The 13,254-nt window shown below is 47.0% G+C and overlaps 1 protein-coding gene across 3 annotated transcripts; it reads left to right on the top strand.

The window, feature by feature from the left end:
• Nucleotides 1-673: 673 nt before the first annotated feature.
• MRPS21 (mitochondrial ribosomal protein S21) lies at nt 674-10,826 on the top strand. Of its 3 annotated transcripts, none has more exons than XM_063626196.1 (3): nt 674-816; nt 1,249-1,363; nt 10,493-10,826. In XM_063626196.1, the coding sequence occupies exons 2-3, from the start codon at nt 1,281-1,283 to the stop codon at nt 10,671-10,673; spliced, it is 264 nt and encodes an 87-aa protein (XP_063482266.1). In that variant the 5' UTR covers nt 674-816; nt 1,249-1,280; the 3' UTR covers nt 10,674-10,826. The 3 variants fall into 3 exon arrangements, with proteins under 3 accessions (XP_063482266.1, XP_063482267.1, XP_063482268.1); XM_063626197.1 differs by having other exon boundaries at nt 806-1,020; XM_063626198.1 differs by lacking the exon at nt 674-816 and adding an exon at nt 846-870.
• Nucleotides 10,827-13,254: the final 2,428 nt, after the last annotated feature.

Below are 13,254 nucleotides of genomic sequence, written 5' to 3' on the forward strand. Positions count from 1 at the left end.
ATTAGCATCAACTGATGAGGATGCACACGTGTGTGTGTGCGCGCATGTGCGCGCGCACACTCTCTAAGGGAGGTACGTTTTCCTACAGCCATTAGATGTTAACTTACGTGAATAACCATAAATGGATATGTACAGGTAGCATATAAATAAGAGGACAGATGTCTCCACAGTGAAGAAGAAATTTAAAAGGAGGTTTTTCAGTAGGTCTCACTAGCACGAAAAGGCATAGAAGCTGACATAATTTTTTATTCTAAACCCTGCAGGTGTTTCCCATATCTTTATTGATTTCACTTTATGTAGTTAAATTAGGGGAAGATGATATAGGAAACTCACAGTATGTTTCTTTTCCTTAGCACTTAGGCAGATGACATGTATGAATCAATCTATTTTTCGTCCGGAGAGCGGATCTCAAAGAGTCTGTCCTTTCCGAAGAGAAAACAGGAAGCATCCTCAGGAAGCCTGCTTCTCTTGTTTTCCATCGAGAAAAAGAAATGGCTCAAATACTTATCAAGGATTTCACAGGATTAAGGGATATGAAATTGGGCTGACCTTCTCAGAGGCCGAAGTACTTCGACTCCATGAGAGGGCGAGAAACGTGTTTCGGGGGAATTTAAGTCAATGAGTATTTTGCTTTGTCAGGTGTAGAGTCCAGGCCCGGGGAAGAGAGGCAGTCAGGAGAGGCCAGAAAGGACGTTGCTATGGTTTCCACGCACGTTGTCTCCCTCAGCTTGTTTCTTTGCGCGGCGCTGGCGATTCCGTAGTTTCCGCTTCCGGTAGCGAGAACCTTTCCGGTCGGCTAGGTACTGAGCGCGCTAGGTGAGGAGTTGTGCAGGGTTTGGGGAAAGGAGGGCTGGCTTGGCGAGAGGGCAGGTTTGCGGGCTTTCGCCCCCTTTTCCAAAGACCAACAAAGAGTCCTTCCCCACTCCCAACTCAACCCCTTTCGGAACTATGTGCGGTGGTTGGGACCCTGTGGCGCTTCCTTGTCGCTCCTGTCCTCATGCCCGGCGACGCGTCTTTGTGGTAACGCCCTGCTGCCATCTCTTTTCTTCTCTATGCGAGGATTTGGATTGGCAGTGATAATAAGAGATAACGATTCGCGTCTACTTTCTAGGATGACTTCCACGTGCTCCATCTCACGCGTCCCTGAGCATGTTGAATTTCCAAATCCTAAATAAGCCGCGCGGTGTAGTTTGTATTATGTTGCGTTTCTTTTTCTGCTTTCCTCGCCCTTTCTCCATCATCCTTTAGGCTCTACAGAGTGAAGGTTTAAATCCAAGGTCATGGCAAAACATCTGAAGTTCATCGCCAGGACTGTGATGGTACAGGAAGGGAACGTGGAAAGCGCATACAGGACCCTAAACAGGTACCTGTTAAGGGACCAGAATCATGCCTAGACTCTCTGGGAAGTGAGGTGGTTATTCTCTCCTTCCCCTTTCGTTGATTGTTCTCAAAATAGTGCCAGCCCAGGTGCACAGTCTCTTAAAACGTCTCAGCCCCTCAGTTTATTATGTTAAAAATGAAGTTCTGGGCCGGGCGCGGTGGCTCACGCCTGTAATCCCAGCACTTTGTGAGGCCGAGGCGGGTGGATCACATGAGGTCAGGAGTTTCAGACCATCCTGGCTAACACGGTGAAACCCCGTCTCTACTAAAAATACAAAAAATTAGCTGGGCGTGGTGGCGGGCGCCTGTAGTCCCAGCTACTCGGGAGGCTGAGGCAGGAGAATGGAGTGAGCCCGGGAGGCAGAGGTTGCAGTGAGCGGAGATCGCGCCACTACACTCCAGCCTGGGCAACACAGCGAGACTCTGTCTCAAAAAAAAAAAAAAAAAAAATGCTGTCAGAAGCTGTGTAAATGAGAAGCAGTTGCAAGCTCAGAATGGTTTCTATGTCTTTTAAAAGGATCTGGTCTTAGGGTCAGGTGTGGTGGCTCATGCCTGTAATTCCAGCACTTTGGGAGGCTGAGGCAGGTGGATCACCTGAGGTCAGGAGTTCAATACCAGCCTGGCCAACATAGCGAAACCCCATCTCTACTAAAAATACAAAATTAGCCATATGTGGTGTCAGGCGCCTGTGATCCCAGCTACTCAGGAGGCTGAGGCAGGAGAATCACTTGAACCCAGGAGGCGGAGGTTCCAGTGAGCCAGAATCATGCCACTGCATTCCAGTCTGGGCCACAGAGTAAGACTCAAAAAAAAAAAAAAAAAAAAATCTGGTCTGGGGTCAGCTGCATCACTTCATTCTATGTGCGTAACAATTATATCCTTGGGCTGAAGCTATTCCCTCTACATTGTCACCTATGCTGAGAGTAAAGATAACTACTAGGTTGTAAGGTATCCTGTTTCATTTTTCTCTATTTCTCCTCATTTCCAACTCTCCTATTTCAGACCTTCTGGTGGCATGTCTGAGAAGAATATTATGTCTAATGACCTTTCTCTGGCCCTATTTTGCTATCTTGGAAGTACAAAATGAACTTTTTTTTTTTTTTTTGAGACAGAGTTTCGCTCTTACTGCCCAAGCTGGAGTACAATGGTGCCATCTCAGCTCACTGCAACCTCTGCTACCCACATTCAATTCTTTTTAAGAATTATATTCTTTCTTTTTAAGAAAGAAGAGGAGTGGTTAGAAAAATAAATTCGGCCAGGCGCGGTGGCTCACCCCTGTAAGCTCAGCACTTTGGGAGGCCGAGGCTGGTGGATCATCTGAGGTCAGGAGTTCAAGACCAGCCTGGCCAACATGATGAAACCCTGTCTCTACTAAAAAAAAAATACAAAAATTGGCCGGGCGCGATGTCTCATGCCTGTAATCCCAGCACTTCGGGAGGCTGAGGCGGGCGGATCATGACGTCAGGAGATCGAGACCATCCTGGGTAACACAGTGAAACCCCATCTCTACTAGAAATACAAAAAATTAGCCGGATGCCGCGGAGGGTGCCTATAGTCCCAGCTACTCGGGAGGCTGAGGCAGGAGAATGATGTGAACCCGGGAGGCGGAGCTTGCAGTGAGCCGAGATAGCGCCACTGCACTCCGGCCTGGGCGAAAGTGCGAGACTCCGTCTCAAAAGAAAAAAAAATTAGCCGGGCATGGTGGCAGGTGCCTGTAATCCCAGCTACTCAGGAGGCTGAGGCAGGAGAATCACTTGAACCCAGGAGGTGGAGGTTCCAGTGAGCCGAGATCGTGCCATCGCACTCCAGCCTGGGGGACGAGAGTGAGACTTCATCTCAAAAAAAAAAAAAAGAAATTCAAGTCCCATAGACCCAGAGTCCCATAAATTGTATTATAGCTTCGGGGGTCGGGGGGGGGGAAATGAACAAATATTTCAGTCTTAGAATAATTTTCTTCTTTCTTTTTTTTTTTTTTTTTTTTTTTTTTTTGAGACGGAGTCTCACTCTGTTGCCCAGACTGAGTGGTCTTGGCTCACTGCAACCTGTCTCCCGGGTTCAAGTGATTCTCCTGCCTCAGCCTCCCGAGTAGCTGGGATTACAGGCACCTGCCACCACGTCCGGCTAATTTTTTGTGGTAGAGAGACGGTGTTTCACCATGTTGGCCAGGCTGGTCTCAAACTCCTGACCTTGTGATTGGCCCGCCCAGCCTCCCAAAGTGCTGAGATTACAGGTATGAGCCACCGTGCCCGGCCTCTTAGAATAATTTTCTAGGTAAGGACTTTTAAGCTTGCATATGTGAGCAGACTGATTTTGGAGTGATCCAATCTTCTGTTTTCCTGCTGCTTGTTAAACACGTTTTCTGACTGATGCACTTTTCTGTTTCTTCTTTTTCTCTGCTTTTCCCAAATGTTGTCTCTCTGGCCACTTTTTCTGTATATCTTTCTCACACCCCAGGCCTCTCCTGATCTCTTTCAGCTTTCTCATAGCTGGTAGTTTAAAAATAATTGCTTGTTCTGTGGTCTAATTACAACAGTAGGTAGGAGAGCAAATGAGTCTAGAGGGAGGTGATTAAAGCTTTACCATGTTTGGAGTACAGAGAGAGTCTTACAAAGGAAACAGCCTATGTGTCTGCCCAGTGAGGCCACCACAAAATGTCTGTTGTATAACTAGGGGCCCTCATTGGTGCCCGGGGATGAGGAGGTGGAGAGTGGGGGGTGCTAGGAAGCCCTCCATGATTGGCTGGCCCCCAAGCAAAGAAAGGCAAGTACACTGGAAGCATGCCCTGTTGACTTCTTTTACTCCTAGTGGGCTACCTTCTGGGTCCATTGAGTCCTTCTGCATACACATCTGTCCTGACGTAGACTGGCTACACTGACATGTGAGTCTGCCACCCGCAACTCCCCCCGCTCCAGGCAGCTTGGCTCCTTTTACATAATCATTTGAATTTCACTAAAACTGGCAGCTGGTTTCTCCTTCAGTATTAGGTTGCCAGGCATCCAAACTCCAGGCTGATCTGTTTACTCTAAAGCTCTTGATGTGCTAGTCCTTTCAACTACTTTTGGAAGCAGAAGGAAGCATCATTAGTAACACCCCCTCTATTCTTGCGTTTTACAAAGCTCTTCTTGCATCCTTTTCTGTTAGAGGTAAAGTTGAGTAGATACCTCTACTATAGGGACTCTGGGGCATTTGAAGATAATCTGTGCCTTTTTTAGTATGACTAGAACGTGCCGGGTAAGGGAGGGAATCCTCACCTGGCATCTTGGAATTTATTTGGTCTGTGTTTTGGAAGTAAGTAGCACATCCAGGGAATGCCATTTACCAACCCCCATCATTATATTCTTTCTTTTCCCTTCACCGTTCTTATGTTCTTTTTCCTTGTCTTGCCTTTTTGCCTGACAGTACAGGCATTTCCTTGGTAAGATGATCACCTTGGTTTTAGAAGCCTTTTGGAACTCCAGTAGGGTTCCTTGAGTCATACTCAACCCCTTCCTCCTCTTGCAGTGTTGTTTCATCCTACTTTTAAACTGTCTTTGTCATTCCAATAGGTTCCTCTTCCTAGGTCATATTTATTCAGGGTCTCTGTCCTTTTTATATTCTCTCAAATCCAGTCTCCTTGTACTTTTTATGTTATATATCCAATCTTTTTCTTTCAGGGGCTTTTTTCTATATTTTCTCCAATATATTACTTTTTAGTCCAAAAAGCAACCTTCATTAAACAGTATTAAACGCAAGTCTCAGCAGAAATAAGTGTTTACATGTTTAGATCATTCTTTTCTCCAACTGTCCCATATCGGCTTCCATTTCCTCTTTACTCTGATTGAAGAGTCTAGCCCAGCTCTTCACTCCCTCTTTTACCCATGGATACTGCAACAGTTTGTCTTCTGAAATTGGTGGTTTTTGTTTGAGAAGCAGAATACTGTTGTAGAGCACTTTACTAAAGACCTGAATTCTGCTTATAGTTCCATTTTGTGATCTTGGGCGGGTCAGCCTCTCTGAACTTCAGTTTCCTAATCTATAAAAAGAGGACATTATTTGCCTAAAAAATTTTATAGGAGTGTAGTTAGGATGATGGATGTAAAAATGCTATCTAAACTCTAATATGCCATCGTAGTAAAGGTCATACTATTGAGGCTTTCTGAGCTAATATCCCCAATAACTGTACATATTGTAAGGTCACTTAATGCCTTGTGCTATGGACATTTATTAGTCATCTAGAGGACTCATTTTTGGCATACATTTCCTAGTTGTTCTTCACCAAGTATTTTGTTAGGTGCAAAAGTGAATACAGATTTGATCTCTAACCTTAGAAAAGACACAACCCAATGAGTGGTTCAATGTAATACTGTTTGATCAGTGCTATAAAAGAGACATCAGCTGGGCATGGTGGCTCACGCCTGTAATCCCAGCACTTTGGGAGGCTGAGGCAGGTGGATCACCTGAGGTCAGGAGTTTGAGACCAGCCTGGCCAACATGGTGAAACCCTGTCTCTACTAAAAATACAAAAATTATCCGGGTGTGCTGGTATGCCCCTGTAATCCCAGCTACGCAGGAGGCTGAGGCGGGAGAATTGCTTGAACCTGAGAGGTGGAGGCTGCAGTGAGCCAAGATGGCGACACTACACTCCAGCCTGAGCAACAGAGTGAGGCCCCGCCTCAAAAAAAAAAAAAAAAAGAGAGAGACACTAAGTGTGCCATGGTGTTGGTTGTCTCTGGACCATCAGCAGCAATATCAGCTGGGAATTGTTAGAAATGCAGATTCTTGGCCCCTACTCTAGGCCTACAGAATCAGAAACTGTGGCACAGCAGTCTGTGGTGTTCTTTGAAATAGGGTTTCACAGCTGAGCACAGTGGCTCATGTCTGTAATCCCAGCACTTTGGGAGGCCAAGGCAGGCAGATCATGAGGTCAGAAGTTCAAGACCAGCCTGACCAATATGGTGAAACTCCGTCTCTACTAAAAATACAAAAATTAGCTGGATGTGGTGGTGCGTGTCTGTAGTCCCAGCTACTCGGGAGCCTGAGGCAAGAGAATCGCTTGAACCTGGGAGGCAGAGGTTGCAGTGAGCCGAGATCGTGCCAGTGCAACTCCAGCCTGGGCAACAGAGCGAGACTCTGTCTCAAAAAAAAAAAAAAAAAAAAAAAGGCCGGTTGCGGTGGCTCGCACCTGTAATCCCAGCATTTTGGGAGGCTAAGGCGGGTGGATCACCTGAGGTCAGGAGTTTGAGACCAGCCTGGCCAACATGGCGAAACCTCATGTCTACTAAAAATAACAAAAATTAGCTGGTGCTTGTAATTCCAGCTACTTGGGAAGCTGAGGCAGGAGAATCGCTTGAACCCAGGAGGCAGAGGTTGCAGTGAGCCAAGATTGCGCCATTGCACTCCAGCCTGGGCAACAAGTGCGAAACTCCGTCTCAAAAGAAAGAAATAGGGTCTTGCTTGCCCAGGCTGGAGTGCAGTGCCACAATCATGGCTCACTGCAGTCTCAACCTCCCGGGATAAAGCAATTCTCCCATTCTCCCACGTCAGCCTCCCAAGTAGCTGGGAGTGCAGGTGTGTGTGCCACTGTGTCTGGCTAATTTTTTATTTTTTGTAGAGATGGGGGTCTCACTATGTTGCTCAGGCTAGTGTCAAACTCCTGGGCTCAAGCGATCCTCCCAGCTCGGCCTCCCAAAGTCCTGGGATTACAGGTGTGAGCCACCATGGCCAGCCAGCAATCCCTGTTTTAACAAGCTTTCTAGATGACTACTGCATGCCAAAGTTTGATTTCACCTGAACTAGTTTACAGATGTGATAACAATTGATTTGGGCCTTTGAGGAACAAGTAGGATTTCATCAGGAAGAAAAAGAAAAGAATGATATTCCAAGTAAAGGGAACATCATGAGCAAAGAAAAAACAAGTACGTAGGATGCTTGGAGAACTGCATATACTTAAGTGTGACTAGAGCATAGGCGTTATAGGGCAGGTGTTTTGTTTTTGTTTTTTGAGACGGAGTCTCCATCTTTTGCCAAGCTGGAGTGCAGTGCCTTGATCTCGGCTCACTGCAACCTCCACCTCCCAGGTTCAAGCTGTTCTCCTGCCTCCACCTCCCGAGTAGCTGGGATTACAGGTGGGTACCACCATCCATGCCCAGCTAATTTTTGTATTTTTAGTAGAGACGGGGTTTCACCATGTTGGCCAGGCTTGTCTCAAACTCCTGACCTCAAGTGATCAGTAGGGCAGATTATTAAAGATAAAGATATACATATAGGGTGCAGTTTGGGCTTTGAGCTTAGACTAGTAGTTCCAAAATCTGTCTGTACATTGGAATCATCTTGGAAACTTCAAAACCTGCTCATGTCCCTTTCCCTCTCCTTTGTGATTTAAATGGACTGGGGTGTGGCCCAGGGTTTGGAATGTTTAAAAGATCCCAGGGCAGTTCTGATGTGCAGATGATTCTGGGAACTTTAGTGGCTTAGGCCATTCTGTACATTAGGAAAGATTTTTTAGCACCAGAGTGACGTGATCTGATTTATGTTTTAGGACAATAATTGGTGTAGGAAAAGAGAGTGGAAATAGGGCAACCTACGTATTCACATTTCAGATGAGTTGTTCTTTAGAATCCCTTCACAACCACTTTCTTGTTCTCAAGTTCAGGTTTAATGCCTCCTCTGAGTTTGTTTTTGTTTTGTTTTTCCTTGAGACAGAGTCTGTTGCCCAGGCTGGAGTGCAGTGGCACCATCTCGGCTCACTACAGCCTCTACCCCGAGTTCAAGGGATTCTCCTGCCTCAGCCTACTGAGTACAGGCGCCCACTATTACGCCTGGCTAATTTTTGTATTTTTAGTAGAGGCAGGGTTTCACCATGTTGGCCAGGCTGGTCTTGAACTCCTGACCTCAAGTGATCTTTTTGAGATGGAGTTTCGCTCTTGTTGCCCAGGCTGGAGTGCAGTGGCGCGACCTTGGCTCTCCGCAACCTCCGCCCCCAGGGTTCAAGCAATTCTCCTGCCTCAGCCTCCCGAGTAGCTGGGATTACAGGCATACACCACCATGCCCGGCTAATTTTGTATTTTTAGTAGAGATGGGGTTTCTCCATGTTGGTCAGGCTGGTCTCAAACTCTTGACCTCAGGTGATCTGCCCACCTCGGCCTCCCACAGTGCTGGAATTAGAGGTGTGAGCCACCACGCCTGACAGGATGGAACTTTAAGTAAGAGAATCACCTTAAGAATCACCCCTAGTGATTCTGTTCTTATTGAAAATGGCTCTCCCCAATTGAGGTCTCTGAAATGCCCCATTAGTTGAGAATCATTGCTGTAGAGAGACATATTCTTAAGGTACTATATCATATCCCTCAGGTGTGTTGTGGTAGAATAGGTTTGAGAACATAACTTTGACTATAAACTCTCAAAGTGCAAGGGCCATGTAATTAATTGCTTTTTTATTTCCCCAGTTTTTTTTTTTTTTTTTTTTTCTTTTTTTTTTTTTTGAGACAGTCTCACTCTGTTGCCCAGGCTGGAGTGCAATGGTGCAATCTCAGCTCACTGCAACCTCCGCCTCCTGGGTTCAAGCACTTCTCCTGCCTCAGCCTCCTGAGTAGCTGGGAGGGACTATAGGCGCCCACCATCATGCCCAGCTAATTTTTGTATTTTTAGTAGAGACGGGGTTTCACCATATTGGTCAGGCTGGTCTCGAACTCCTGACCTCAGGTGATCCACCTGCCGGCCTCCCAAAGTGCTGGGATTACAGGCATGAGTCACTGTGCCCAGCCTTTTTTTTTTTTTTTTTTTTTTTTTTTTTTTCTTGAGTCAAGGTCTCACTCTGTTGTCCAGGCTGGAATGCAGTGGTAGGATCTCAGCTCACTGCAGCCTCGAACTCCCAGGTTCGATTGATCCTCCCACCTCAGCCTCCTGAGTAGAGGGGACTACAGGCGTGTACCCACCATGCCTGGCTAATGTTTGTATTATTTGCAGAGACGCAGTTTTGCCATGTTGCCCATGCTAAACAATTTTTTTTCTTTTTTTTTTTTTTTTTTTTTTTTTTGAGACGGAGTCTTGCTCTGTCTCCCAGGCGGGAGTGCAGTGGCGCGATCTCGGCTCACTGCAAGCTCCGCCTCCCGGGTTCATGCCATTCTCCTGCCTCAGCCTCCCGAGTAGCTGGGACTACAGGCGCCCGCCAACACGTCTGGCTAATTTTTTGTATTTTTAGTAGAGACGGGGTTTCACCGTGTTAGCCAGGATGTTCTCAATCTCCTGACCTCATGATCTGCCTGTCTCGGCCTCCCAAAGTGCTGGGATTATAGGCGTGAGCCACCGCGCTTGGCCTGAAATGTTTTCTTTTTTTTTTTTTTTTTTTTTTTTTTTTTTTTTTTTTTTTTTTTTTGAGACGGAGTCTTGCTCTGTCCCCCAGGGTGGAGTGCAGTGGCGCGATCTCGGCTCACTGCAAGCTCCACCTCCCGGGTTCACGCCATTCTCCTGCCTCAGCCTCCCGAGTAGCTGGGACTACAGGCACCCACCAACACGCCCGGCTAATTTTTTTTTGTATTTTTAGTAGAGACGGGGTTTCACCGTGTTAGCCTGGATGGTCTCGATCTCCTGACCTCGCGATCCGCCCGCCTCGGCCTCCCAAAGTGCTGGGATTACAGGCTTGAGCCACCGCGCCCGGCCTGATTTTTTTTTTTTTTTTTCTTTTTTGAGACAGGGTCTTACTCTGTCACCCAGGCTGGAATACACTGGTGCAAACACAGCACACTGCAGCCTCAGTCTCCCCTGGGCTCAAGTGATGCTCCCACCTCAGCCTCGTCAGTCGCTAGCGCTACAAACACACGCCACGGAACCTAGCTAATTATTTTTTGTAGAAACAGGGTTTTGCCATGTTGCCTAGGCTGGTCTCAAACTCCTAGGCTCAATCTGCTCACCTTGGCCTCCCAAAGTGGTGGGATTACAGGCATGAGCCACTGCACCCGGCCCACAGATTCTTATTGAGGCCTCTGTAAGTAGGCAGTTAATGTTCTATTGCTACCATTTCCCACTGTAATTTTTATAAATACCAATTGTTTGGCCAATCGACTTTTGACTATTTATGAAACTGGAAAAAAATAATGATCCCAAATGTCTAACCTCATTGCTTGCCTTTATACAGAATCCTCACTATGGATGGGCTCATTGAGGACATTAAGCGTCGGCGGTATTATGAGAAGCCATGCCGCCGGCGACAGAGGGAAAGCTATGAAAGGTGCCGGCGGATCTACAACATGGAAATGGCTCGCAAGATCAACTTCTTGATGAGAAAGAATCGGGCAGATCCGTGGCAGGGCTGCTGAGGCCTGTGGATGGGACCCCCAGTGCGAAACCCTCATCCAGTTTTGTCTCCATCTCTTTTGTTTGTACAATCCCGTTTCCTATTACCGTTCTCTGCAATAAACTCAAATCACATGTCTGCAAGAAGGCCTCCAAATATAGAAACAATCCCATTAGTCAGCAGTGGACCCTGTCTTTTATTAAGTGAAAGAAGAAACTGAGTCTGAAAGTACTCTAGGAGTAGAATGGTATTTGCCAGGGACTGGAGGAGGGGGCAATGAGGAGTTATCGTTTAATGGGTACAGAGTTTCAGTTTGGGGAGATGAAAAAGTTCAGGAGATGATGGCCCAGCATGGTGGCTCACGCCTATTATCTCAACACTTTGGGAGGCTGAGGTGGGCGGATCACTTGAGGCCAGGAGTTTGAGACCAGCTTGGCCAATGTGGTGAAACCCCGTCTCTACTAAAAATCCAAAAAAAAATTGGCCGGGCGTGGTGTTGCACGCCTGTAGTCCCAGATACTTGGGTGGCTGAGGCAGGAGAATTGCTTGAACTGGGGAGGCAGAGGTTGCAGTGAGCCAAGATCATGCCACTGCACTCCAACCTGGGTGACAGAGTGAGATTCCATCTCAAACAAAACAAAACAAAAACAGAAGATGGATGATGAATGGTGATGGTGGTTGCTCAAAAAGGTGAATGTACTTAATGCCACTGAACTATACCCTTAAATGGTTAAGATGGTAAATTTTATGTTTTACTACAATGAAAACTTTTTTGAAAGTCCAGGAGAAGTAAGGATTTTTTTTTTCTTTTTTTTAAGAAGAAGTCTCGCTCTTGTCCCCCAGGCTGGAGTGCAATGGTACAGTCTCGGCTCACTGCAACCTCCGCCTCCAGGGTTCAAGTGATTCTCCTGCCTCAACCTCCCCAGAAGCTGGGACTACAGGCACCTGCACCTGCCACCACGCCCAGCTAATTTTTGTATTTTTAGTAGAGACGGGGTTTCACTATGTTGTCCAGGCTGGTCTCGAACTCCTGACCTCAGGTGATCCGCCCACCTCAGCCTCCCAAAGTGCTGGGATTACGGGCATGAGCCACCATATCTGGCCAGAAATTTTTTTTTTCTTTTTTGAAATGGAGTCTTGCTCTGTTGCCCAGGCTGAAGGGCAGTGGCGCAATCTCGGCTTACTGCAAGCTCTGCCTCCTGGGTTCACGCCATTCTCCTGCCTCAGCCTTCCCAGCAGCTGGGACTACAGGCACACGCCGCCACGCCCGGCTAATTTTTGTGTTTTTAGTAGAGATGGGGTTTCTCTGTGTTAGCCAGGATGGTATCGATCTCCTGACCTCGTGATCCGCCTGCCTCGGCCTCCCAAAGTGCTGGGATTACAGGTGTGAGCCACCGCACCCGGCTGGGAAATTTTTTTAATGTAGTGAAGTATGTCTACCATTTCCTACCCAATTTTTTGAATCCCCAAGCAAAATCTTATTGAGAAAGCATCTATTACTTTTTATTAAACTGTTCCGTGTTAGGTAGGAGAAGATGCATGTATGTATTTGGAATAAATTCTGCTTCTGAAAACACCTATCAACCAGACTAGAGTGCTGGAATCCTTGCCCAAAGAAATTCTTAAATCTACCCTAATGTTCATTCCCGTTTTCTGTCCTTTAGTTTTCCTAACAGAGGGATGATGGAGAAGAAATAAAGCAATAGATGGATGGGACTCAGTAGGAAAGAGGGAATGGAGTGTAGAGAGAGAATGGCACAGAGCCAGAAATACCCAACAAGCAGTGCTTCTCAAAGTGTCAGATCAGCAGCATCAATTTCACCAGAGGGATTGCTTGAAATGCAAATTATGGGACCCTATTTTAGATCTTTGATATTGGAAATTGAGGTTGGAGCCCAGCAGCCTAGTTTCACAAGCCTTGCAGGTGATTCTGATGCCTGCTAGAGTTGGAACCACTGCCCTTTGCAGTACTCAAAAAGACTTCATGTGGAGGTACCCACCATCACTGCCTCTACCCAGCAGGCACTCCTGATTATTTTACTCTTGACAGCTGGGGAAACTGACCACTTGTGGGAAGACCAGCTGCTCTGCTTTTTCTCCTGCTGTTTCCTCCACCATTGGTTGGCTGACAGCCGTGTTGCTATTATTAAGAGTTGGTGCCAGGCTGGGTGCCATGGCTCACGCCTGTAATCCCAGCACTTTGGGAGGCCGATGAGGGCGGATCACGAGGTCAAGAGTTTGAGACCAGTCTAGCCAACATAGTGAAACCCTGTCTCTACTAAAAATACAAAAAAATTAGCTGGGCGTGGTGGCAGGCGCCTGTAATCCCAGCTACCTGGGAGGCTGAGGCAGGAGAATCAGTTGAACGCGGGAGGCGGAGGTTGCAGTGAGCCAAGATCGCGCCACTGCACTCCAGCCTGGGCGACAGAGCAAGACTCAGTCTCAAAAAAGTTGGTGCTGGCCAAGCGCAGTGGCTCACGCCTGTAATCCCAGCACTTTGGGAGGCTGAGGCGGGCGGATCACGAGGTCAGGAGATCGAGACCATCCTGGCTAACATGGTGAAACCCTGTCTCTACTAAAAATACAAAAAAGTTAGCCGGGGC

Source organism: Symphalangus syndactylus, chromosome 12 (assembly GCF_028878055.3).
Source record: "Symphalangus syndactylus isolate Jambi chromosome 12, NHGRI_mSymSyn1-v2.1_pri, whole genome shotgun sequence".
Classification (NCBI taxonomy): domain Eukaryota; kingdom Metazoa; phylum Chordata; class Mammalia; order Primates; family Hylobatidae; genus Symphalangus; species Symphalangus syndactylus.

What these genes read in the sequence shown, in the direction of transcription:
- MRPS21 (XM_063626196.1), top strand. Translation starts at nt 1,281, where the DNA reads ATGGCAAAACATCTGAAGTTCATCGCCAGGACTGTGATGGTACAGGAA. An exon ending in GCATACAGGACCCTAAACAG is followed by an intron (nt 1,364 to 10,492) that starts GTACCTGTTAAG and finishes GCCTTTATACAG; the next exon opens with AATCCTCACTATGGATGGGC.